General features: G+C 39.5%; 2 protein-coding genes across 3 annotated transcripts in view; one reads left to right on the forward strand and one right to left on the reverse strand.

Moving 5' to 3' along the window:
* USP53 (ubiquitin specific peptidase 53) overlaps window positions 1–11,120 on the forward strand; it is a 69,666-nt gene extending 58,546 nt beyond the window's left edge. For both annotated transcript variants that reach the window (XM_063107933.1, XM_063107934.1), the window contains 2 exons: window positions 6,740–6,821; window positions 8,018–11,120. In XM_063107933.1, the coding sequence (XP_062964003.1) occupies window positions 6,740–6,821; window positions 8,018–8,984 (1,049 nt within the window). In that variant the 3' untranslated portion in view covers window positions 8,985–11,120. The remainder of the gene's footprint in view (window positions 1–6,739; window positions 6,822–8,017) is intronic.
* Window positions 11,121–22,612: 11,492 nt separating this feature from the next.
* On the reverse strand, window positions 22,613–24,697 carry C9H4orf3 (chromosome 9 C4orf3 homolog). The gene is made up of 2 exons (XM_063108437.1): window positions 24,381–24,697; window positions 22,613–22,913 (listed from the first exon to the last, which is right to left on the reverse strand). Coding segments are annotated over exons 1-2 (207 nt in total). The 5' UTR covers window positions 24,587–24,697; the 3' UTR covers window positions 22,613–22,912.
* Between the last annotated feature and the right edge of the window lie 327 nt (window positions 24,698–25,024).

Genomic DNA, 25,024 nt, shown 5'->3' on the forward strand with positions numbered 1-25,024 from the left:
GTGCAGCAGGGCTCCCGCCGCGGGTTCGGATCCTATATAGGGATGGCCGGTGTGCTCACTGGCTGAGCGCGGTGCGGTGCGGCCGGTCACAAAAAAGACACACACACACAAAAAAAGTTCCTGGAAAAATGGAATTGAAAGAATACAATCCTTCAAAGTTCGTGGAAAAATGGAATTGAAAGATAATACAATCTTTCCATGAAATTTTTGAAGTACTCTTCCACATAAAAAAAATCACAAAGGATATTTCTTTCAAGAACTTCTGCCATTTGCTTTTGGAGTCCACAATACTTGGCTTAATCCCAGTTGATCCTAGAAGTCAGGGTTAGTTCGTGCTGAGAATCCTGATCTTGGAAATGATAAAAAAATAATTAATCAGTTGTCAAAAAATCGGTTAATTCCGTAATTTCTTATTATTAAAGAGTCTGTACCTCCGCTTTTTTTTTTTTTTTTTTTTTTTTTTTTTTGGTGGCTGACCAGTAACAGAGATCAAACCCTGGAGCTTGTTGTTATCAGCACTGTGCTCTAAGCAACTGAGCTAACTGGTCAGCCCTGTACCTCTACTTTCTTAAGTGAAATATGCTGTCCTTAATGTTATTAAATCCTAATTAGTAAATGAAAAATTTTATTGGAAGAGTTTGTACATGAGCATAAGTTTGATAATTTTCTCTAAGATGTTTTTTGCAGACTACAGGGTATGTTCATTTAAAACAAATACGTTAGAAAGTATATTTAGAGAAGGAGGTACTTTTATCAATTTTGTTTCCATGCACATACATTTTTTTTTCTGTCAGAGTTTCATAGATTGTTGAAAGTCAATGTATTAACACATAATTTCTTCTCTGTTGCTTTGGCCCAGCACCACCAAATGGCTATCTAAGATTTTTTTTAAAAACTATAAACTTTCAGTATTGAAATCTAACTTCTAGCAAAATAACAATATTTGCTTTTCCTTTAAATTATTATCCCAGTGAGAATAGAAGTTGTTCCTGCCTTTTTATTTTGTAACATCCTAAAATTTAGGTGCTGGATAGTGTGGATTATTATATATTAAAGTATCTAAAGTATTATATACTAAAGTATCTCTTCTCCTTTGGATATATGACAAATATAGCCAGAAATATTTATCCAGGGATGGCCAGTTAGCTTAGTTGGTTAAAGCATGGTGCTAATAACACCAAGATCCATGGTTCAATCCATGTACCAGCCAGCCGCAAAAAAAAAAAAAAAAAAAAAAAAAAAAAAAAAAAAAAAAAATATATATATATATATATATATATATATATATGTTTATCCAGTTAAAATTTTGTGATTTTCTGAAGTGTTCAAATTTTATTTAAATGTATTTTTATTGTAAATGACATTATTGTTTTAGGTTATTGTTCTTGAATGTTTAGGATTCATAATTGTAGTATTGCCATTATATTCTGAAATCTCTCTATACAACAAGAGGGAAGATTACATTGCCTAGACTGGCAGTTTAGTTTTATTGCTATATAAGACTGTTTTAAACCTAGGTCATCTTTTCAGATGAAATATATATTTTGATTTCTTCAATATGCTTTGGGTTTTTTTTGATACAATATCAAAATTAGCATTATTAAATAAAGCTTCCTGTCTTGACATTGAGGTTTCTTCTGTGCCTAGTGTTAATCAGGCTATCATAGATTCACAAAGAACGTGGAGCCAAAATTCCCCATAAAGACACATGGATGTTTATGTCAGCAGAAGAGAAAAATAACACATCTATTTTTAAGTTAGTTGGAATTCTGAAGTCAAACCACTTGGTTGAATGCCTGTCATAGTGATATTAAAATTTCAAACATTTTCATAAAACCTCTGCTGCCTCCTGCTGCCCATTGTGTGGATAGTTTAGTAAAAGTAAAGAATAATTTTTTAAGAATTAAAAATTTTTTTCTTGTTTGTGAATATTAAACTTGAAATTATAGATAAGCTAAGAAGTAAAATAAAAATTCTGAAGTTAAAAATCACAGTGGATGGAAAATTATAATGTTATTTTAACTTAGAAGTTTTTCAAGCTTTAAACATTGAAAAATTATTGAGGTTCTTTTGACATCTTGTTACTTTTTTTTTTTTTTTTTTTAATCATAAAATAGCTGTTGAAGAGAGTGGCAGAGTTTTGGAGTCTCAGGCAGTGTGTCGGGCTTACCAGCAACTATTTTCTTAAACAATAACAGAGAACTTTATCATAGATGCCATGAAAAATAATATATTTCTTCTAGAGAGACTCTCTGGGGTAAATTTTACTGTCTTTTATCTTTAAGGTTTTATTAGTATGGCACTTGTAGACTTGAGATAGGTGGGGGAAAGAAAAGAATTTATCTCAATTCATACTTATCTGGTCCTGCATCAGCAAGTTAGGAACATGGTGGGCAGGGTGGGAGAAATTTGAAAGAAGAAAACCAGTATGTTTTTCATGCAGTTGTTCATTCATTCTGCAGACTTTCATTTGAAGGTCCTCTATGTGCTAGATACTGTGCTAGCATCTGGGAAAACAATAACTGAAAAGGCACATATCATACCATCAAAGAGCTTACTGCCAATCTAGTGAAAGTAAGATTGTTAAATCTTAAACAAATGAATGCCAGACTTGTAGTTCCTCTCATTCTACTATCTTAAGTTTTTATTATTTACTAAGTGAGCAATATGTCTTAAATTCTCATGTATATTACATGACTTCTTCTTGGAAATTGCTTCCAAGATTTAACTTGCAGAGCCTGGTCATAATCAAATATAGATTTTTTTTTTTCCAGAGGGGGAAAATATTTACATACTTTAATCAACTGTAGATTCCAGTTGAATTTTGAGTGATAGGGTGGTTTTAAAAAATGCACCCACAAGATCAATTTTGGGATTAAAAAGGCATCTATGATAAAGTTATCTGTTATTGTTTAAAAAATGAAGTCACTGCTTTAATAAATTTGATTTTGTTTTCTTTCATTTTCTTCATAGTCTTCAATTCATAGATTTGTTGTATAGTATATTAGAAGCTGGAGAATGAAAGGAAACGGATAAGTGAACATGATGAAAAGGTCAACTGAAAATACTGGAAAATGCAGAAAAACTTACTAGAAATATACAGAAGTGTAGGCAATTAATTGACAATTCAAGTTAATGCTATATATTTTGGTATCTTCTGTGGACATTAGCATATTTTAGCATATCATGTTTTTGGTGTTCAAACTAATAGCCTAGCTTCATCAGAAGGAGATTTAGTATAATGACTTTGTATATTAATGGCATATGTGAAAGAGAGCTTGCACATAGTAGCAAGAGCACTAATTTTGGAGTTAACCCTGAATTGATTTGAGTGTAGCAAATTGGAAGTAGCCATTTATCAGCTATATGGTATTGGTTAGGTCACTTAACTTCCCTGAGCTTCAGTTTCCTCAAATATAAAAAGAGGAATTGTTTCACAGAATAGTTGCGACTGAGGTTTTAAAAAGACAGCTATTGTTGTCAACTAGAACAGCAATTTTAAAACTTTTTGTCCTCAGGGTGTCATTATACTCTTAAAAAAGGATTGATGGCCTCAAAGAGGTTTTGTTCCTATAGGTTGTATCTATTAATGTTTGCTGTTTTAGGCATTAAAACTGAAAACTTTGAATTTATTTATTCATTTAAAGAATAGTAAATCCATTACATGCTAACATAAATAACATTTTTAATAAAAAACATCTATTTTTCAAAACAAAATTAGTGAGATGAATGGCATTATTTTATACTTTTCAAATCTCTGTAATGCCTGGTGTGATGGAAGACAGCTGAATTCTATATCTGCTTTTGCATTCAGACTGTTGTGATAATGTTGCTTTCATGTATGAACATTCAGCCTCACAGAGATATATAGTTGGAAAAAGGAATATTTTAATAGCCTCTCTTAGAAATTGCAGATAATCTTTAATACTGCACCAACACCAAGTGGTAGTTTCTTCAAGATTACCACTGTGAAATCTGAAACCATAGTAGTTAACTTTTCATACTACATTACATTAAAATACATTGGTCTATTTTGTATTTCCAACGATGTTTTATCCATGCTTGATTTTGTATCATCCCTATGTGGTTTGCAAGTTAGACAAGTTTTGCAAGTTTTCCAAATGTTGATAGTTTCATTACGTAATATCTTTTTTAAAACATGTTTGTTAATATCACCACAAATATTAGCAGAAAGTCATTGTAAGTAACGGGAAGTTGCAAAACTCATGGTGGTAGAAACAAGTTTTCCAAAATTCTTACTTTCATCTAAAAGCTTGGTTTTTATTATGGGCAATAAATATTACCAGTTGTTTTCTTTGAAGTGACAGGGTCACATTTTCTTTACAAGAAAATTTCTGCCGATACCCAAGTCTGAATATCCAAAGTTTGTTTGTTGTCTTTTCAGGTGAAAATGGTGTTCTGTGATAAAACCAGCTGAATTCAGCTAACAACTCAACCCTATAAATGTTTTTTCATGAAACCACCCTTATACTTGTACATGCAGCAAAAGTGCTTTATGCATACTTCCCATTTTCTCACACAGATTAATAAAAAGATGTGTAATTACTAAACAATTCACTGCTTCATCAAGCATTCCTAAGTGAAACTGGCTTTTTTCTTTTTTAAACTCCAAGTGTGTGAAGAATACAGTTACTACTAGAACAGTTTGGTTATCACTGACTTGATTTATGCTAGCAGTTTTATCCATCCTTGTTTTTGCACCATCAGTGTAAATGTTAACAGAGTCAAAAAGACAAATAACATCTTAGTATCATTATGAAAATAGTTTGACTTCATAGACCCTCTGAAAGGGTCTTGGGGACCTCCAGGAGTCTGTGGCCACACTTTGAGAACTGCTTAGTTAAAATAAGACTGAGTACATACTGGACATTCTGCAAATTGTAGCTATTATTATTGTGGGGATACATGACTAAAATAACTCTATACTATTTTCTAGTTTTCATTTCTAAGATAAGTGGGTGGTGTGTTCACAGAGTAATTTACTGAACTCCAAAGATATGTCTGTGCTTTGTCTATACCCGGGTGCTTGTGATTTTTCTGTCAGTATACTGGAGCTTTAGGTCCCTCATGTTTATCAGCAAAGGAAATAGCTACTGGTAGACCTTCAGGTTCTCAGATACAAAGCACCTCCTCTCCCATAAGGGGGTATCAAAAACTGGGATGGTCTTAGGTAAACTCCTATATAAATCCAAATGTCTTTGTTCTTTTTTCTTCATCTTTTCCCTATAAAATAAGCTTTAAGGGGTTTGTTAATTTGCTTGGGCCTACTGTATTTATGGTCAGGAAATTAATTTCATTTACATGTATTAAAGATTAGAGGGCAGTAGTTGTTTTTATTAGAGCTATTCTAAAGTAATACTTTGTAGAGAGATACCCAAATGTAGATAATGTTTTACTCTGAACGTTAATATTGTTAAAAGACCTTCAGTGAATTCTACCTGAATCATGTTAGAGGGAAATAGAAGTAGATCCACTGTTTTTTATGTGGCACCATATTGGACTTTAGGCCCTAATCCTAGGTAGATGTAGTTAAAAAACGAAGGTTGGGGGAGGCAGAGATGATTAATTTGGAACCTGAAATCTTACAATGTCCCAGGCTTGGAAGTAAAAGAAGTCACATTGTAAATTATCATTAGACTTCATTAAAATTAAATTAAAAAACTATTTGGTACCTATTATATGTCAGAACTGGTGATAAGTAACAATTATAAGGGGGAAATATGGCACAGTGGTTAAGAGCATGGACTTTTGAATCATACAGATCTAGTTTTGCATTTGTTAGCTTTGTATATGAGGGGTCTTCCAAAAGTTCATGGAAAGATTTGTATTATCTTTTCTTTCTATTTTTCTATGAACTTTTTTGAAGTACCCTTGCTTACCCTTGGGCAAGTTACTTAACCTTTCTAAGCCTCTGTTTCCTCATCTGTAAAATGGAGATGATAGTAATTTCTTCATAAGCTTGTAAAGAATAAATGAAATAGTATCAACTTCTTACAACTTGAGTAAGCAGTCAATAAATGGTAGCTAATTAGTTGTGGTATAATATTTCATGTGCTGTCATACTACTCTCCCACCTGTTGTAATTCAATTGATCTTCTTAATATTCCTATGAGGTAGGTAAAATGGATTACCATTATCTCATTACATAAATGAAGAAACTGAGATTGTAAGGGGAAAGAGGCTTGCCTAAAGTTACCAACCCAAAGCTAGCTGGTTAGCCCAGTCGGTTAGAGGGTGATGCCGATAACACCAAGGTCTGGGGTTCAATCCCTGTATCAGCCAGCAAAAGAAAGAAAAAAAAGGTTCTAACCTGTAAGTAGTGAATCCAAACTTCAACCCAAGCCATGTATTTTCAAATGCAGGATTTTTTCGTCATAGCATTTTGTCTGTAAAGATCAGTTCTCATATAACAGGGGAAACACTGGCATGGTTCCACATGACCCAGCAGGAATAGCACTATTCTGGCATTGCTGACACCCTCAAATGATAATAAACTGAAGAAAGAACTATTAATTTTGCATAAACGGTTTGATAAAGTGGTGTTATTTTGAGTTGATTCTTGAAGAATTATTTTTTTTGTTTGTTTCTTAATTGGAAGAGAATTACCTGTTTATAGAAAACTTTATGTAACTATAGAGGAGTATAAATGGAATAAATTCTACAAGATTATTTAAATAAGTTTGTTTTCCTTCTCTCTCCTCTCCATTCCCCACCCCAGGCTTTAACTTGGAAGCAGGCTGTAAATCTCATGAGTTCCACCCAGAATCACATCTGCAAATAAAAAATCATTTGATAAGAAGGTAATCATAGATATTTGGAAATATTAAAACTTTTTTTCCTAAATACATGTATTATAGTAACTCTTACTGTAATACTTATCAGAAGGGCATAAATACATATTACTACTCTGAAAGCAATAGGTTCACCATATGATGATGCCTGTCTTACTGGGAATCATTAATAGGATGAGGACCTGAAGATAGAGGGCCTACAAAGTACCAGGTGCAATGCTTGACTGTCCGTTTTAATCCTCACAGCATTCTTATGAGGTAGATGGTATTTTACAAAAGAGAAAATTTGAGGTTTAGATTAGGTAATGTGCCCAAAGCAATGGAACTGAGATTTTATTATTTCTCTATCTACCTAGCAAAACCTCAACTCTTTTTAACCATTCTCCTCTAACTCAACTCCATGTTGTTGATATAAGAAAAATAACTGGCAATGAGATATCATTTATCTTTACCTTAGAAATTAGTTAGTACCTAATTAAAGGTAATCTTGACTGACTAAATTATTTTAAATTAGTTTAAGGAGTTCTTCAAAAAGTTCATGGAAAGATTTGTATTAACTTTTAATTCATTTTTCCACAAACTTTTTTTTTTTTTTTTTGACCGGTAAGGGGATCGCAACCCTTGGCCCGGTGTTGTCGGCACCATGCTCAGCCAGTGAGCGCACTGGCCATCCTTATATAGGATCTAAACCTGCAGCCTCGGTGCTATAGCGCCGCACTCGGGCCACGGGGCCGGCCCAATTTTTCCACGAACTTTTTGAAGTACTCTTGTTACTATCCTTATAGCATTGTATATCAGATTTTAAGTGTCCCTAACTCTATTGCCTTTAAACTTTTGGATGTTGGTGGGGAAGTCTTTTAGGGTATTGAATTGTTTGCTTGTAAATATTTCCCTTAAGTTCTGTGCTGTGTTTTGTCACAAATAAATATATTTTCAGTGTTTGTAAGTTGAAATGAGTTTTAAAGATACGATTTTCGTAATGAAGGTGTTTTTGGTAAGCATTCTTGTATTCTGGCATAAAGATTTTGGGTTTGGAGAGAGATAAAAATGTTAATGGTTACAAATATCTTCCCATTTCTGTTTTGTTGCAAAAATAATATAAACCATATGTTGGGAAAATCAAACTACAGGACAAATGTTTGTTTTCCCCAGTTTTGCATATTTGCAAATGGTGTTTTATCACTGATTTTATTTTCAAATTCCAGGTCCCATATACGTGAAACCAGTGGAAAGTTATTTCCTTCGTCCAGCCCACAAATACTCAAGGATGATACTGCAAGAGAACACATCCACCAGTCAGATGAACAGAAACTTGGAAAACCAAGTGAATGGAAATTTTCTGAGTGGCTTAATATAGAAAATTCTGAGAGAACAGGTTTGCCTTTTCGCATTGATGATAATTCTGCTTCTGGGAAGAGAGTGAACAGTAATGAAGTAGTCTCACCATCTTCATTGTTGTCTTCACAAGTGAGAACTGTTGGGTTAAAGCTAGAAACTGCTCCCCTCACCCAGCAGCAAAATATGACGGAACAATGTTATTCTGAGAATTCTCTATCTAGGGAACATACAATTCAGTCAACCTATAGGTCTGATGGTTGTCAGATGCCAAAACTCTTTTGCCAGAATCCACCACCCCCTTTGCCACCAAAGAAATATGCTATAACCAGTGTGCCACAGTCAAAGAAAAATGAATCTCCACCTGATGTCAAACTTAAAGCTAACTCTTCTATTCTTCCAAAGCACACTTTAGAACCAAGTTTAGGAGTGAGTACATATATGAATGATGAACCACATAAAGAAACATTTCAAGCAGATGAGCATGTTGGCAAGATATCAAACTACTCTTTTAACTCTTCAACTGATGGTTTTCAGGCAAACTCAGGTGCAGTTATTGATGCATTTTGCCAACCAGAACTACACTCTATTTCTGCATGTCCAAATGAGACAATTTCATTAACTACCTATTTTTCAGTTGATAGCTGCATGACTGATACATATAGATTGAAATACCATCAGAGGCCCAAGCTGTGTTTTCCAGAGAACAGTGGCTTTTGTAATGATAATTCACTATCTCAGAGTGAAAGAGTGTTAGGACCTGTGTTACATAATAGTCTTGGTTCAAGTTGCCCCTCTGAGCAAAGATATAAACCTAGCATACATTGTAATAGATAAATGATGAAATTGGCAAGCTTATACCTCTCAGAGGCCATAAAAATATTATAGGAACCTACTGACCAAACCTAGTGATATATAAAATTAAAACCCATGGTATTTTTAAAGTTATTAATCACTTTAACTTTACACACACACACACACACACACACACACACACACACACACAACACACACACACACACACACACACACACACAATGTTATGGTCAATTTATTGGATAATTTAGAAATTCCCTTTGAATAGTCTTGGCATGCACTGAAAAATAGAAAATTAGGGGGTATATTTGCCATATGCTATAGTTGAATAAAAAATAAATTTGCCCCTTTATTATTTGGCTAATAGACCCATAAAGTATTAAACTAACTAGTACTCACGTATGTAGATTAGTCAACTATGCTAATTGAAAAATACCAGGTGATGTATGGTTGTCTAGTCAAAGCAGTATTTGTTTTATGAGGAAGCACTTTCTAATGGGTAACCAAAGGAGGGCGTCACCCATTTGTTTTTGACTTCTGTGATAGTCAGCTATGTATGATCCTTTTAAGTGTCTTTAAAAACAATTGACCCATGAATTTGATAGCATTTGGAAAAAAAATGCCTTAATGATTAACAACGTTAAAATTAAATTTTCAAGGTGAAATGGAACTTAACTTTGCTTCTAGAACTTTTTATTTTCAGAATGTCTAGTTAACATAACTTGGGCCTTTGACTAATAAATGTATTCATAAATACTTCTTCAACCCTGTAAGCTAAAAAGTTAAAATACTTAAACTTTAGTATATTTATTTATCTGGTTACATTTTTTTCTAATTTTATATGAAATGTAAAAGTTTTTATTTCGGTTTGGTTTATTTTGGGCTAATAATCAGTGTTAGAAATTAACCTAGGGCCCTCTTATTGGGAATGTCACTGTAACTGCCTAAATTTTCTCTGCTGTAATTTTAACTGCTTATAGGTTGTCAACCCATTTTACTGATTTTGATTCTTGAATCTGTAAATCTGCCTAGGTTTTCAGATTAAATTTCTGTCTTTCATATAGAGAGTATAATTTTAATTACATATTTAATTAATTTGAGCATCCATCCATCTCTAAGCAAATAATAATTTTATCCCAAATACTTTCATGGAGAGGGCTTTGTTTAAAAATGAAAGGAATTCCCATTACTATGGTGACCTTACAAGTGAAAATAAGTTACTTTAATTGCCTTATTTCATTAGTTGTCATTTTATTTTCTACTAAGCTGGTAAACTAATTGTGGTTTAGAATAGTTTTATAATGTCCACTCCAAAGAATTGAGAATCACAGAATTAAAGTTTTCTTTACATTCCTAAATGGATAAACTTCATAAATATAAAAAGTAAACTAATTAGTTAATTTAATATCTTGACTGATTCCATAAATTGCATTAAAATATTCCAAAATGTAAAAATGAATACTTTTAGGTAAATAGAAAATAATTGCTTGTAAAAGTGTAACCTCACCAAGTTATCAAATCTTGGCCAATCTTCCACCTGTAGAGAAGTTTTTACTAGCCTTTTAAAACTATAGTACAGTAGTAGGTGATTATTACTTTATATTATCTTAATTTAGAAATACTTGAATACCAACTAAATTAATTTTTACTTTTAAGAAAACTTATTTTTAACAATTTTTAGTATGGAGGGTTTGTAAATAATGTAATGTTTGTAAAATTGTATTTGAAATGTCAATGTTTTTAATTACTGCTTTTATAACACTGTAAAATACTAGAAAAATGGGCTTCAAGTATTTTTAATAGCTTTCAAAATCTGTGTAGGTTTTAAAATTTCTATTTGGTCAGTACATTCACTTTGAAATGTATTATTTGAAACATTTAAACCAATTTCTGCATTTAACAGCAGTTTTATAAAATTGTCTTTTCAACTCACAATTGAGTTGCAAACAAATGTGTCCAATTTTGCACCTTTTAAAATACTGTCCAGTTGAAACTTCCTGAATCATGTAATGTAGTAGTACTAACCAAACTAGAAACTATCCATTTGCTTTTATGTTGATTCAACACTCCAAATACAGATTAAATACATATTTGCTAACTAATCATTAACATGTAAAATTTTTACTTCTAGGGTGCCTATTTATTTTTATAGATGTTTTCATCTGGTTATAACCTTATTATAACTTTTAAAATAATGCAACCAACTGTTAGAATGTTTAAAATACTTGTCTTCAGAATGTTATATTTTCATGTGAAATCAGTTTCTCCTGGTTCAAAAAAATTTAAGATAAAGTGATTTTTTAAGTTAATATGGTTGAACTTTTCTTTGCATTCATGAACTATGTGTTCCCCTCTTCCCACATGGAATTGGGAGATGTACATCAATTTGAAGTTCAGGACTATGAGAAATTTTACTGCTCATAAAATGTTATCACGGGGAAGTTTCTAAGAGTTAAACTCCAACATGATCTAAAGTACAGCTCGTAGAAAAGTCGGCAAACTTTCTCTAAGAAGCCAGAGAGTAAATAATTTAGGCTTTGTGGACAATAAGGTCTCTGTAACAACTACTCTGCCTTTGTAGTGTAAAAGCAGCCATAAAAATATGTAAATGAACGGGCATGGCTGCTTTCCAGTAAAACTTTGACATTGAAATCCAGATTGCATATAATTTTCACGTGTCATAAAAGCCTTTTGATTTTGTTCAGTCATATTAAAACTTAAAAACTGTTTGTAGCTCACAGGCCTTCCTTGTAAAAACAGGTATCAAGCCAGATTTGGCATTGGCCCTAGTCTGATGACCTTGTCCTAGAGCATAATTTACATTAAATGCCCACATTAACCCTAAATATCCTGAATCTCAAAATGTATTCCCATGTCATTTGGGGACTACGTATTTGGAGCTCTTTACATCCTAAAATTCTCAGGTTAACAGACCCCTAAACACTGTTCTTCACAGCTGTTAATTAGCTAATTCATTTCAAATGGGACTATTAAGAATGCTTTCACTTATATGAAATTGTGTGAAATTTACAAAGGAACTTACCAGATTAAAATCACATTGATGTTATTCTTTTGATGTCTTTGTTTTTATCATAGTTAGTTTGCAACTTTTCTTGGTGTCTCATTTATCCATTTCTTAAAAGCCTTCAAAGTGTGAGCACTGTAAGTAGTCACTACACTTGAAATGGCACAGTTCAGTAGTAAGTACAATTTCTTACTGATCACCTGTATGAAAGCTTCAGTCTTCAACCCTCATTTTTGTGTAGCATTTACAATCATGTCATAATACTAATACCAACTGTATTAGTCAGAGTTCTCCAAAGAAACTGGATGTTTATATAGAAAAAAATTTATTAGGAGGGATTGGCTCACATAATTACGGAGGTTGAGAAGTCCCACAATCTGCCATCTGCAAGCTGGAGGCCCAGGAAAGCTGATGGTATAGTTCCAGTCCAAACCCAAAGGCGTGGGAACCAGGAGTGCCTATGTCTGAGGGCAGAAGATGGATGTCCCAGATGAAGCAGGGAGAGAACTCGCCCTTCCTTCTTTTTTATTCCATGAAAGGACTGGATGATGCCCACCCACATTGGGAAGGGCAGTTCTTATTTGGTCTTCTGATTCAAATGCTAATCTCTTCCAGAAATATCCAGAAATAATGTTTTACCAGCTATCTAGGCATCCCTTAGCCCAGTCAAATTGACATATAAAGTTAACTATCACACTAAGATCTCTCATCTTCACTAGAAAATACTAGAAATTTTTAGAATATTTTATAGTTGTGGTAGTGTAGGGGGGCATAGGAAATTGTAGTAGAATTGTAGAAAAATATAACCTTAATGTACACAGTCTTCTAACAAATGCTTAAGCAAAGCAGCTTCTAAGGGGCCATACAAGGGTCAGGCCCGAGCACACTAAACATTAATAGCCCCTACCCGGTTCCAGGAAATGACTGGTTCCTTATCTAAAGGCCACCTGGCCAGGCCCCGGAGAAGATAAATGATTGAGAAATGCACTATCGGGGTGCCAGCCTGCTAAAGCCCACCTGTAAACCTAAAGGTGCCACAGATAACCAACAACTCATCCTGTCACAAGATCTGTTCAGAAAAACTGTATAAAAGCTGCTTGTATTGTAAATTTGGGGTCGCTTATGTCTTGAATGCTGAGTGACCCCAGCATGCTGGAAATAAACTCCTCTTGCTTGATTGCATCGGACTCTGTCTCGTGGTCTTTGTGAGGTGAGCTATCCCAGCGTGTGGGGTTTGTGCATGGTGCACGGATCTTACATTTTTGGTGGCTCATCTGGGAGGAAGCTTGCTCTCTCCAGGACCAGAGACTAGAGAATGGAGGATTGCTCGAGCAGCAGATACCGCGGTTGTCTCTGTCTGTCTGCTGTGTCTGTCTTTGTGTCTTTGTTGTCTGCTGTAATCTGGTTTCAGTTTCTCGGTGGCTCCTGGAGGGAGTCACCGGTCTGTTTAGCTTTTCGGTGGCTCCAGGACGGAATCACCGGTCTGATTTTAGATTTTCTGAGGCTCCAAAGCAGAGCCATCTGTAGTGGTCAAGCGGCTAGGCAGACGTGCCAGCACGTCACGGCCACAGGAATCCTGGAGGACGCTCCAGATTCCTCTGTGGGAGACAAACAGGTTCGGCTCCACGGGAGATCTCTGGGAAGGAGATCCCACCCGAGTTCTCTGATAATCTGGTTGTGGCACCCGTGGCAGGGGCGCGTCAGTGTTTTGTTTTTTGTTTGTCTGGTTGCGTGTGTGTGTGGGGACTGACGATTTTCTAGGGCGACATGGGGCAGACTGTCTCAACCCCTTTAAATCTGACTCTAAAGTACTGGACTGATGTAAAGGACAGAGCTAATAATTTGTCTGTGCAGGTTAGAAGGAATAAATGGACCACACTGTGTTCTTCGGAGTGGCCGACTTTCCGACTCGGCTGGCCCGCTGAAGGTTCCTTCTCTCCGCCATTGATTACAGCAGTCAAAAAGAAAATTTTCAGTTCTGAAAGCGACCCAGACCAGATAGCTTATATCGTTGTCTGGGAAGATCTAGTCACGAATCCTCCTCCATGGGTCCGTCCCTTTGTTCCCTTAACAGGTCCAACAGCTGTATTTGCTCTCCGAGAAATAAAAAAGAAACCGGAGGACCTGCCATCCACCGACCCAGACTGGCTTCTTTCTGGTCCTCCTCTCCCTCCCCTTCCCCCTGCTTTCCGATCACAGGCAGTCTGGCCGTCAGCTCCGCCAGAGGACCCACCAGAAAATGAATCCGAGGGGGGCCCTGCTCAAGGGACACGCAGTAAACGAGTGGCCTCTCCAGAGGCAATCCATATCTTACCCTTGCGGGCTTATGGCCCTCCTGATGAAGAGGGCAACCAGCCCTTACAGTACTGGCCTTTCTCCTCTTCTGATCTTTACAACTGGAAAACTCAAAATCCCCCTTTTTCTGAAAACCCCCAGGGTCTCACTAACCTTGTAGAATCCCTCCTCTTTACTCATCAGCCCACCTGGGATGACTGTCAGCAGCTCCTCCAGGTCCTGTTCACCACCGAGGAGAGACAACGGATCCTCCTGGAGGCTCGAAAGAACGTTCCAGGAGCCGATGGGCGACCTACCCTCCTCCCTGATGTTATAGATGCAGGATTCCCGTTGATTAGACCAAACTGGGATTTCAACTCGGCAGAAGGTAGGGAGCACCTGAAGGTCTATCGCCAGGCTCTAATGGCAGGTCTCCGAGGGGCAGCGAAACGCCCCACTAATTTGACTAAGGTAAGGGATGTGATCCAGGGGCCCAATGAGTCTCTTTCAGCATTTCTGGAAAGACTCATGGGGGCATTCCGTCAGTTTACCCCATATGACCCTGGTAGTGAAGAACACAATGCTACTGTGACAGTTTCTTTTATTGACCAGTCTAGCAGAGACATCAGGAAGAAACTGCAGAAGCTTGAAGAGTTACAAGATAAGTCATTGAGGGAATTAGTGCAGGTGGCTGAAAAGGTTTATCATAATAGAGAGACAGAGGAAGAAAAAGAAATAAAGAGAGAAAAGTGCCAAGAAAGAAATTTTCACGAAATTCTGGCCACTGTAGTCAGGGAAACTAGGGAGCCTAATAAGACAGTACCGGGCAACAAAAAGGGACCCCTGGCAAAGGATCAATGTATGTACTATAAGGAGAGAGGACACTGGGTTCGAAACTGCCCCAGGAAAAAGAAAGAGGCGCAGGGCCCCAAAGTCTTGGCCCTGCAGGAAATCAGTGACTAGAGGGGACGGGGTTCGGATCCCCTCTCCGAACCCAGGGTTACTCTCTCTCAAAGTGGAGGGGAAACCCACTTAGTTCGTGGTAGACACTGGAGCCGATAATTCAGTATTAATATGAGCAAATGGACTACCCGAAGAACAGTGGACCTAGGCGTGGGCCGGGTATCACACTCATTCATGGTCATTCCTGAGTGCCCCTACCTACTGCTGGGAAGAGATCTCCTCACCAAAATGGGTGCTCAAATTCATTTTAACCCCGAGGGACCTTGGGTGCTAAATCGGCAAGGAAAGCCTCTTCAGGTACTAACTCTCAGGTTAGAAGATGAATACCAATTGTTTGAAAAGCAAGGGCAAGAGACTGGACAGATGGACTGGTGGTTAGAAAACTACCCCCAGGCATGGGCAGAAACTGCAGGAATAGGGAAGGCTAAAAACCGGCCACCCGTCCACGTAGAGCTGAAGGCTCAAGCCAGTCCTATAGCTGTCCGACAATACCCAGTGTCCCGAGAGGCACGCGAAGGCATCCGACCCCACATTGCCCGTTTGCTCCAGCTGGGGATCCTACGGAAGTGCCAATCAGCCCAGAACACGCCCTTGCTGCCAGTCCGAAAACCTGGGACTAATGACTACCGACCGGTCCAAGATCTCCGAGAGGTAAACAAGCGTGTGGCCGACCTCCATGCCACCGTCCCTAATCCCTATAATCTTTTAAGTTCTTTACCTCCAGACAGGACCTGGTATTCAGTACTGGATCTCAAAGATGCATTCTTCTGTTTGCCGCTGACTGTAAAAAGTCAAGATTATTTTGCCTTTGAGTGGAAAGATTCAGAGACTGACCTAACAGGGCAACTTACATGGACCCGCCTGCCTCAAGGATTTAAAAACTCGACCACTATCTTTGATGAGGCCCTCCACCAGGACTTGGCTGTGTTCCAGGCCTCTAATCCCCAGGTAACAGTATGTAGATGACCTCCTCCTGGCGGCGGCCAACAAGGAACTGTGTCTGGAAGGAACAAAGCATCTCCTTACGGAGTTGGGAGAACTGGGCTATCGAGCCTCCTCCAAAAAGGTTCAGATCTGCAAGGGACAGGTCAGTTACCTGGGGTACCTTCTTAAAGACGGGAAAAGATGGTTGTCTGAGGCCAGAAAAGAGACAGTGTTTCACATCTTGCCACCCTCTAACCCAAGTCAAGTCAGAGAATTTTTAGGTACTACTGGGTTCTGCCACCTGTGGATACCTGGTTTTGCTGAGATGGTAGCCCCGTTATATCCCCTCACTAAGAACAGTCAGCCCTTCAAATGGGGAAAAGAGGAGCAACAGGCTTTTGACAACATTAAGACAGCTTTAATGTCCGTGCCGGCTCTGGGGCTCCCCAACATAACTAAGCCCTTCCACCTGTATGTGGCAGAAAATAAGGGGGTTACAAAGGGGGTCCTGACTCAAAGACTGGGGCCCTGGAAGAGGTCTGTAGCATATCTGTCTAAAAAACTAGACCCAGTAGCCTCGGGGTGGCCAGCTTGTCTAAGGATCATAGCGGCAGTCACAGTTTTAGTAAAAAAGATGCTGACAAGTTAACTATGGGACAGAGTTTAGTAATCTCAGCACCTCATGCCTTAGAGAGTATTGTCCACCAGCCCCCCGACCTCTGGCTCACAAATGCTCGCATGACTCACTGTCAGACTCTGTTACTGAATTCAGACTGTGTTTCTTTTGCTCCCCCGGCAAGCTTAAATCCAGCCACATTGTTACCAGACCCGGACCTTCACCCTCCTATACATGACTGCCAACAAGTGCTTGCTGAGGCACATAGATGGCGGAAAGACTTGTCAGATCAGCCTCTGACGGACGCTGAAGCCACCTGGTTCACTGATGGCAGCAGTTTCCTGGAGGAAGGAGTACGAAAGGCAGGAGCTGCTATAGTAGATGGCCAGAATCTGATATGGGCACAGACTTTACCTGCTGGAACGTCCGCCCAGAAGGCAGAACTCATCGCCCTCACAAAAGCCCTTGAACTAGGAGAGGGCAAAAGAATCAACATCTATACGGACAGCAGGTATCCCTTTGCCACTGCTCCTGTGCACGGTGCTATATATCAACAACGGGGTCTGCTGACCTCTGGAGGAAAAGAAATCAAAAACAAGGCAGAGATCGTAGCCCTGTTGGAGGCCCTTCACAGACCACTAAAAGTGAGTATTATACACTGCCCAGGCCACCAAAGAGGGGATTCCCTCCATCACCAGGGGAAACAACTTGGCCGATTCTGAAGCAAGGGCAGCAGTCCACGGGTCCTCGTCTATTTTGTTGGTTAACGTCCCCGAGCCAGAAAAGCCCAAATTTAAATACTCAGCTGAGGACGTAGCAGTGATCTCAAGGGACTCTAATAACTACTTTGATCAGGAAACAGGGCGTTGGCATGCAGCGTCAGGCAAGCCTATCTTGCCACAAGAACAAGCCTGTGCCATGATCAAACAAATGCACCAATGGACTCATCTGGGAGTAAACAAATTGGCCCAGACTGCCCTGAGGACAGAATGTCATATCATAGGGCTAAAACAATTAGCAGAACAGATAGTTAAAAGCTGTGTACCTTGTCAAAAAGTAAATGTCTGCAAAAATACAGCAGGACCTGGCAAGAGACTCAGGGGAGACACCAGGGGTGTATTGGGAAGTAGATTTTACAGAGGTCAAGCCAGGCAGATACGGTTACAAGTATCTCCTAGTTTTTATAGACACCTTCTCCGGATGGGTGGAAGCATTCCCAGCAAAACGAGAAACAGCCACCATCGTGGTCAAGAAAATCCTGGAAGAAATCTTCCCACGCTTCGGGGTGCCCAAGGTAATCTGGTCCGACAATGGACCCGCTTTCGTTGCCAAGGTAAGTCAGGGAGTGGCCAGATACCTAGGGGTCAATTGGAAATTACATTGTATCTATAGACCCCAGAGTTCAGGGCAGGTAGAAAGGATGAACAGAACTCTAAAAGAGGACCTGACCAAATTAACCATGGAGACTGGCATAGACTGGGTGGTGCTCCTTCCCTTGGCCCTGTTTAGAGCTAGGAACACCCCCTCCCAGTTCAACATGACCCCCTTTGAAATTCTCTATGGTGCCCCTGCCCCCTTGACCTTACTGGGGAATGCCTTTGAACCCACTTGCCACAGTAACAGTGACTTATATGCCAGGTTAAAAGAACTGCAAGCAGTGCAAAAAGACGTCTGGATGCAGCTGGCAGCCACCTATGAGCCTGGGACCCCCGAAGTTTCTCACCAGTTCCAGGTTGGAGACGCAGTCTATGTGAGACGGCATCGCTCCCAGACCTTGGAGCCCCGCTGGAAAGGACCTTACCTACTGCTTTTAACAACCCCAACGGCTGTAAAAGTAGACGGAATCTTCGCTTGGATCCACGCCTCGCACGTAAAACCTGCACCACCAGAGGACCAAGGACTGAGAGACGCCACCTGGAGAGTCCAGAGCTCCAAGGAGCACCCCTTAAGACTTAAAATTGTTCGGACACCCTAAATGTTGTAAGATGAAAACTCTCTTGCTTCTCCTATGCCTAACAATTCTCTTCCAGGGTGCAAGAGCTAGCAGCCCACATATCCCCAGAAATTTCACTTGGTATGTTGTAAATAGGGTGGAAGATACAATCTGGAGTCAATCTAAGGTAACTACAGGAGGGTGGTGGCCTGACTTATTTCCAGATGTGTGTAAACTAGCTTTAGGAGCCCCAGGCAACTAGGATTTAGGAGAATACTTTGATAGTCATAAACCCCCAGTCGCCCCCAGCCCACCAGGCCGCCCTGGGATATCAGGAGGAGTAGGTTGTGCAACTCCTTCTAGGAGGAGTCGGCTAAGTGCTCTCACCTTTTATGTATGCCCTGGGTTCCACCGCAACAGGAAACTCAGCTCCCGGTGTGGAAAAAAAGCAGATTACTTCTGCAAAAGCTGAGGGTGCGAGACCACGGGAGACACATATTGGAGTCCATCGTCATCCTGGGATTATATAAAGGTAACTGCTAATTATACCCACCAAAAGACTGTCCCTGCCTGCAAGGGATGGTGCCACCCCCTCCAAATGTCCTTCACGGATTCAGGAAAAAAAGCCATCAGATGGGAAAAGGGATTTACATGGGGACTACGGTATTATAAAACAGAATATGATGATGGGCTGTTGTTTACCATCAAACTCAAGTAGAAACCCAGTATACTGCTGTAGGCCCAAATAAATATTTAGCCCCAGTGGGGCCTACAATGGTCAAACTACAAACTACCTCAGCACCCCCGGGTACTCCACCAGAGTCCTCAGCCCCCGTTAAAAGGTCAAAAGCCAGGGCACCAAAGAAAATGTCTAAACCTTCTAAACCTAGGTTTCAAAAACAATCTGGGACATTCCGCTTAATCTCTGAAGCCTTTAAAGTCTTAAATAGTACCAACCCAAATGTTACCCACTCCTGCTGGCTTTGTTATGATGTTGCTCCCCCATATTATGAAGGAATAGCCTTTAGAAATGAAATTAAAACTACAACTGATGTCTCTAACTGTTGTTGGCAGCAACGACAGGTCAAACTCACTCTGTCAGCTGTTACAGGGCAGGGAACATGTGTAGGAAAGATCCCCTCCTCACATAGCCAGCTGTGCAATCAGACACTTAACTTGACTGAGTGGTCTGGTGACACATATCTGTTGCCACCTCTGGGGGGATGGTGGGCTTGCACCACAGGGATTACACCCTGCATTAGCTCAAAGGTCCTAAAAGGAACCCAAGATTTCTGTGTCCTAGTTCAGTTGCTACCTCGGCTCATTTATCATCCCTACGAAGAACTATTATCATATTGGGATGAAAATAATGAAAACTACCGAACTAAGAGAGAGCCTCTAAGTATCACGCTCTGTCCTCTTAGGCTTAGGATTGGGAGCAGCTGGGGCAGCTACAGGAGCCTCAGCTCTAGTTACTCCACATCAGAATTACCAAAGTTTGCAGACAGCCATAGATGCTGATATTAAAGAAATAGAAAAATCAATTACTAAGTTACAAGAGTCCCTCACCTCTCTTTCTGAGGTGGTCTTGCAAAATAGGAGGGGGTTAGATCTCTTGTTCCTCCAGCAGGGGGGGCTCTGTGCTGCACTAAAAGAAGAATGTTGCTTTTACATTGATCACTCAGGAGTAGTTAAAGACTCCATGGCTAAAATTAGGGAAGGCTTGGCCAAAAGAAAAGGAGAAAGAGATCAAAATCAGGGATGGTTTGAATCATGGTTCAACTCCTCCCCATGGCTCACGACCCTTGTGTCTACTCTGTTAGGACCACTGATTACTTTAATATTGCTTCTGACCTTCGGTCCCTGCATTTTAAATCGCTTAGTAGCTTTTGTTAAGGACCGTGTTAGTACTGTCCAGATTATGATGTTGAGACAGCATTATCAGGAAGTAAACCAACAAGAAACAAGTATTTCATGATTGAAATACGCACAAGAAAGAGGGGGGATTGTAGGGGGGCATAGAAAATTGTAGTAGAATTGTAGAAAAATATAACCTTAATGTACACAGTCTTCTAACAAATGCTTAAGCAAAGCAGCTTCTAAGGGGCCATACAAGGGTCAGGCCCGAGCACACTAAACATTAATAGCCCCTACCCGGTTCCAGGAAATGACTGGTTCCTTATCTAAAGGCCACCTGGCCAGGCCCCGGGGAAGATAAATGATTGAGAAATGCACTATCGGGGTGCCAGCCTGCTAAAGCCCACCTGTAAACCTAAAGGTGCCACAGATAACCAACAACTCATCCTGTCACAAGATCTGTTCAGAAAAACTGTATAAAAGCTGCTTGTATTGTAAATTTGGGGTCGCTTATGTCTTGAATGCTGAGTGACCCCAGCATGCTGGAAATAAACTCCTCTTGCTTGATTGCATCGGACTCTGTCTCGTGGTCTTTGTGAGGTGAGCTATCCCAGCGTGTGGGGTTTGTGCATGGTGCACGGATCTTACAGTAGTAGGTATAGTTTTAGGCTCAGAAAGGTAGTATGGATTATGATTAGAAATTTTTGTGTGTGACCTAACAGCAAGCTATAGGAAAACTGTAATCCCCTTACAACCTCACCACCAAGTAACTTGTTAAAACAACACCAAACTCAACTATAAGTAAACTTTATTAGACAAAATTATTAGCAAGAAGCACAAAATAGTTCATACAATCTATTTGGTAAATTCAATGAAATCCCAGTTCTGTATTCCTCTAATATGCTTCAACGCCACATTCTGTAAAAGGCTCTCTTTAGGCAGATGCAACAATACCTTGAAAGCATAATCGTTAACTCATAAATGGTATTAGGCACTTAAAATCCTCCAAAATCAATTCCAGACTTCACTGTAACCCTAAGCAAAGCTGAAAGGCAAAGGGTATATAGAATTTACAATATCGTATGCCCATTTTCCAAGGGAGGGGAATATCTCCAAAATACTTTAGACAGATCACATATATGAGAGTACTTCAAAAAGTTCATGGAAAAATAGAATTAAAAGATAATGAGTTGTTCCATGAACTTTTTGAAGACCCCTCATGTAGAATATGTTGCTAATTTCAAGAATAAGATCCGATTTCTAAAATCCCTTACATAAAGTGTTTAGGGCTAAAAGGAATGGCTTCTGAAGTGGTTATATAGTAGCTGCTTTGGGAGTGGGGCCTTTCTGATTAGATGCCAGCTGATCACCCCTAGAATGTAAATTCTTATTAAATAACATATTCATATTTAAAAAACAACAAATGAGAAAGTAAACTTCATGAAGAAGAATTTTTGTGTTTTGTACAATGCTCTATTTAAACTCATGCCTGGCCGATAGTGAGGGCTCAAATATCTGTTGAATGAGTACTAACTTTGTTGAACTATTTAAGTAAGTTACAGATATGATAAGAATAAATGTTTTGGCCACAAGCATACTTAATACAACAGGATTAAAAAATAGGTCTGAACCACAAAACCCTATTTTAGGGAGCTCAAGAGTTTAAAAGAAAGGGAGGCAACCAGGTAAGACGACATGCATACTAACTTTCTAATATCGGATATTACCTACTTTCTGTAAGACTGTATCAACCTATCAAGCATGACATATTTTTTCATAAGAGTCCCACTTAATCTAAAAATTAAACTGGTATTTACAGCCAGTACACTGCAGGACATTTTCAGTATAGTTTTTGTGTTTGTTTATAGCATTGATGCAATCTAAGAACACTTTGTTCCTTCTCTAAAAATCCTTCCCTTGCTTTTGAGTAATCTACTTTTGAATTTATAAATACCTCACATTATTTACCATATTATTTGCATCATACCAAATCCTGATCAACCCTTAAAATGTTAAAGGAAAGACATTGCTATATTTCTTAATGAATACACGAAACCTTTAGATACAAATACTTTTATATTTAGCCTCTGTAAAGCCATAGATGTTTGAAAAGTTTTTAAACGTGAACCAAAGGGTCTAGTTTTAAGAACTTAGCTGTGAACGAGTGAGATCACTACCCATTTAATAGTATTCTCCAAGTGAGTAACAGAATGTGTAAAATGAAAGGAAGATCCCTTAGAGGTTTGAAGTTCTTCAGCTGCACAATCCTGTCTGTCTTCCTTATTCAAGAAGTTTGTAAGTCATTTCCAGAATTCACTCCAGAAGCCAACTTCTTAATTTAGATATCAGCAAACCAGTCTGTAAAAAACAAATCTTTGTCAGCAATGTTTCCTTTATCATCCCATTTTAACACTTTATGCCAACTTCTGAAAAGTTTGTCTTAGTCACTTGCCTATTTGTAAATGATTAACATGTTAATAAGAGCCAGAAACGACCCGGACTATTTCTTGTAAGGTTTCCATTTTCTACCCAGAGCTGAAAATTCATCAGGCCATTAAAAAAAAAAAAAAAAAAAAAATCATTGTATTTGATGTTATCAGTCTCTGAAACCTGAGGGGGAAGAGTGGAAATTCTCCCTTTACAAATGGTTTGATTTTACAGAAATACCAATCCCTTTCACCATTCTTCCCTTTCAATCCTCTGCCTTCTAATTTGCCACACCATCAAAGAAATCGGAGACAATGAGGCGGAAGATACCCACATCTTAGCCAAAATTCAGGGATGGAAAGAAGAAAGAAGGCAATAATTGCCCATCAAGAAGGGCAAATTTCTGAAGTAAAACCTCTTAAGCATGATGAAGAGGATTTAACTTACAATGAGTGAACAATCAACTCCAAAGTCCAGGAGAGGTGTTTAATGTCTAAACAGGCTGCAATGCTTTTCTTCCATAGTCCCCCTTCCTTCATTTCACTACTTCTCTCTTGAACTTGTCCCTTATTATCATCTGGGTCCTGTGTCCTTCTTGTTCTGCTTCCTCCTCTCCCGTTCTCTAAGTTCCTTTCCTTTATCCCCTCCCAGAACCGTCTTTTCAGAGTGAGTGACAAGAAAATGGACATCATGGATTTTGCAAGTGGACTCTTCATCTTCAGGATTTTGTGATTTATCTGTTGGTGTTTTGGGATGTGTGGGCGAAGTCAGAGTCCCAGGTTTCTGGGAGGAGTAACTGGGTGGATAAAGTTGTCATTTACTGAAATGGGAACAATGAAAGATAACTACGTTTGGGTAAGAAATGAGGATTTATGTTTTGAACATGTTAAGTTTGAGATACTTGCGTGGCCTGCCCATGGACAAGCAGTTTTGGCTGAGCACTAACTACTGCCGGGCAATATACAAATCACTTTTAGATAAATCACCATCTCATTTAATCTTCTTCACTACACCCCTATTGACCTGGTTACTATGGGTCCCAAATGGTAGATGAGAAAATAAAGCTCCAAGAAGCTACACGACTTCGCCAGTTCCTTCGTGGTGGTGAAGGAACGCAAACCTATCTGGTTTCATTCCAAAACATAAGAAAAAAAATGATGAAGCCAAGTTTCCTCCACGCTTCTTTGCAGACTCCCACTGAGGCGCCAAGAACATTTTCACTCTAGTCCTCCTCCCCACTCTTCCACCCACCCGACTCCACCACTAACCATGGAGTGATGTGTGGTCTTGGACACATATAAAGTCTAGAATTCAGTTTCCTCACCCTTCCCGCCCCCCAAATGGAGTAAATGGTCTCTAAGCTCCTTGCCACTTAAACTGTGCCTTCAGGACACTCACCAGGGCAAAAGATACACGAACAAAAACAACACCACATCGAAAAGGATAAAGAGCCAGACATCCAGCCAGTAGGAGTGTCTTGGAAGCCCGTTTACTCCAGACCGAGGCCGCACATCGTGGTTCTGCGGCTGCCTCCCAGTCTCGCACAAGCCTCGCCGCTCCCGAGGGCCGTCCGGGCCATCTACTGCCGCCGCGCCCACCTCCATCTCGCTCCCGCAGGTGCGCCGCAACCCCAGCACCTGGAAAAGCCTCGGCTCCCGCACTTCCGCCTTCACTGCACAGCAAAATGCACAGACGCCTTTCGCCTGCGCCAGCCGTGCCCCACCCACCGCGGAAGTGGCTTCTAGGCCGGCCCCTCCCAGCGCGCAGGCGCCCTGGCCCGGCGGTCGGCTTCCTCCGTGACAACGGGCAGGCGCTCGGCGCCAACCGGAAGCGAAGTAAACGGACCCGCCCTCTCCTTCCTTCCAGCGGCCCAAGCTGAAAGCCGGTTTTTCAGATTTCTAGGAGGAAATTCTGTAGTTTGTCGCCCGACCGGAAGTCGCCCTCACGTCCCATTTCTGTCAGGTGATGGACTCCACCCTGGAGCTGCCCAAGGTCGTCACCTCTTATCTCTGTATTCCTTTTAGATCCTTATGCCAACATGT

This window comes from Cynocephalus volans, chromosome 9 (assembly GCF_027409185.1).
Source record: "Cynocephalus volans isolate mCynVol1 chromosome 9, mCynVol1.pri, whole genome shotgun sequence".
NCBI lineage: Eukaryota > Metazoa > Chordata > Mammalia > Dermoptera > Cynocephalidae > Cynocephalus > Cynocephalus volans.

Coding starts and splice junctions, on each gene's coding strand:
- C9H4orf3 (XM_063108437.1), bottom strand. CDS start 24,586: ATGGAGGTGGGCGCGGCGGCAGTAGATGGCCCGGACGGCCCTCGGGAG.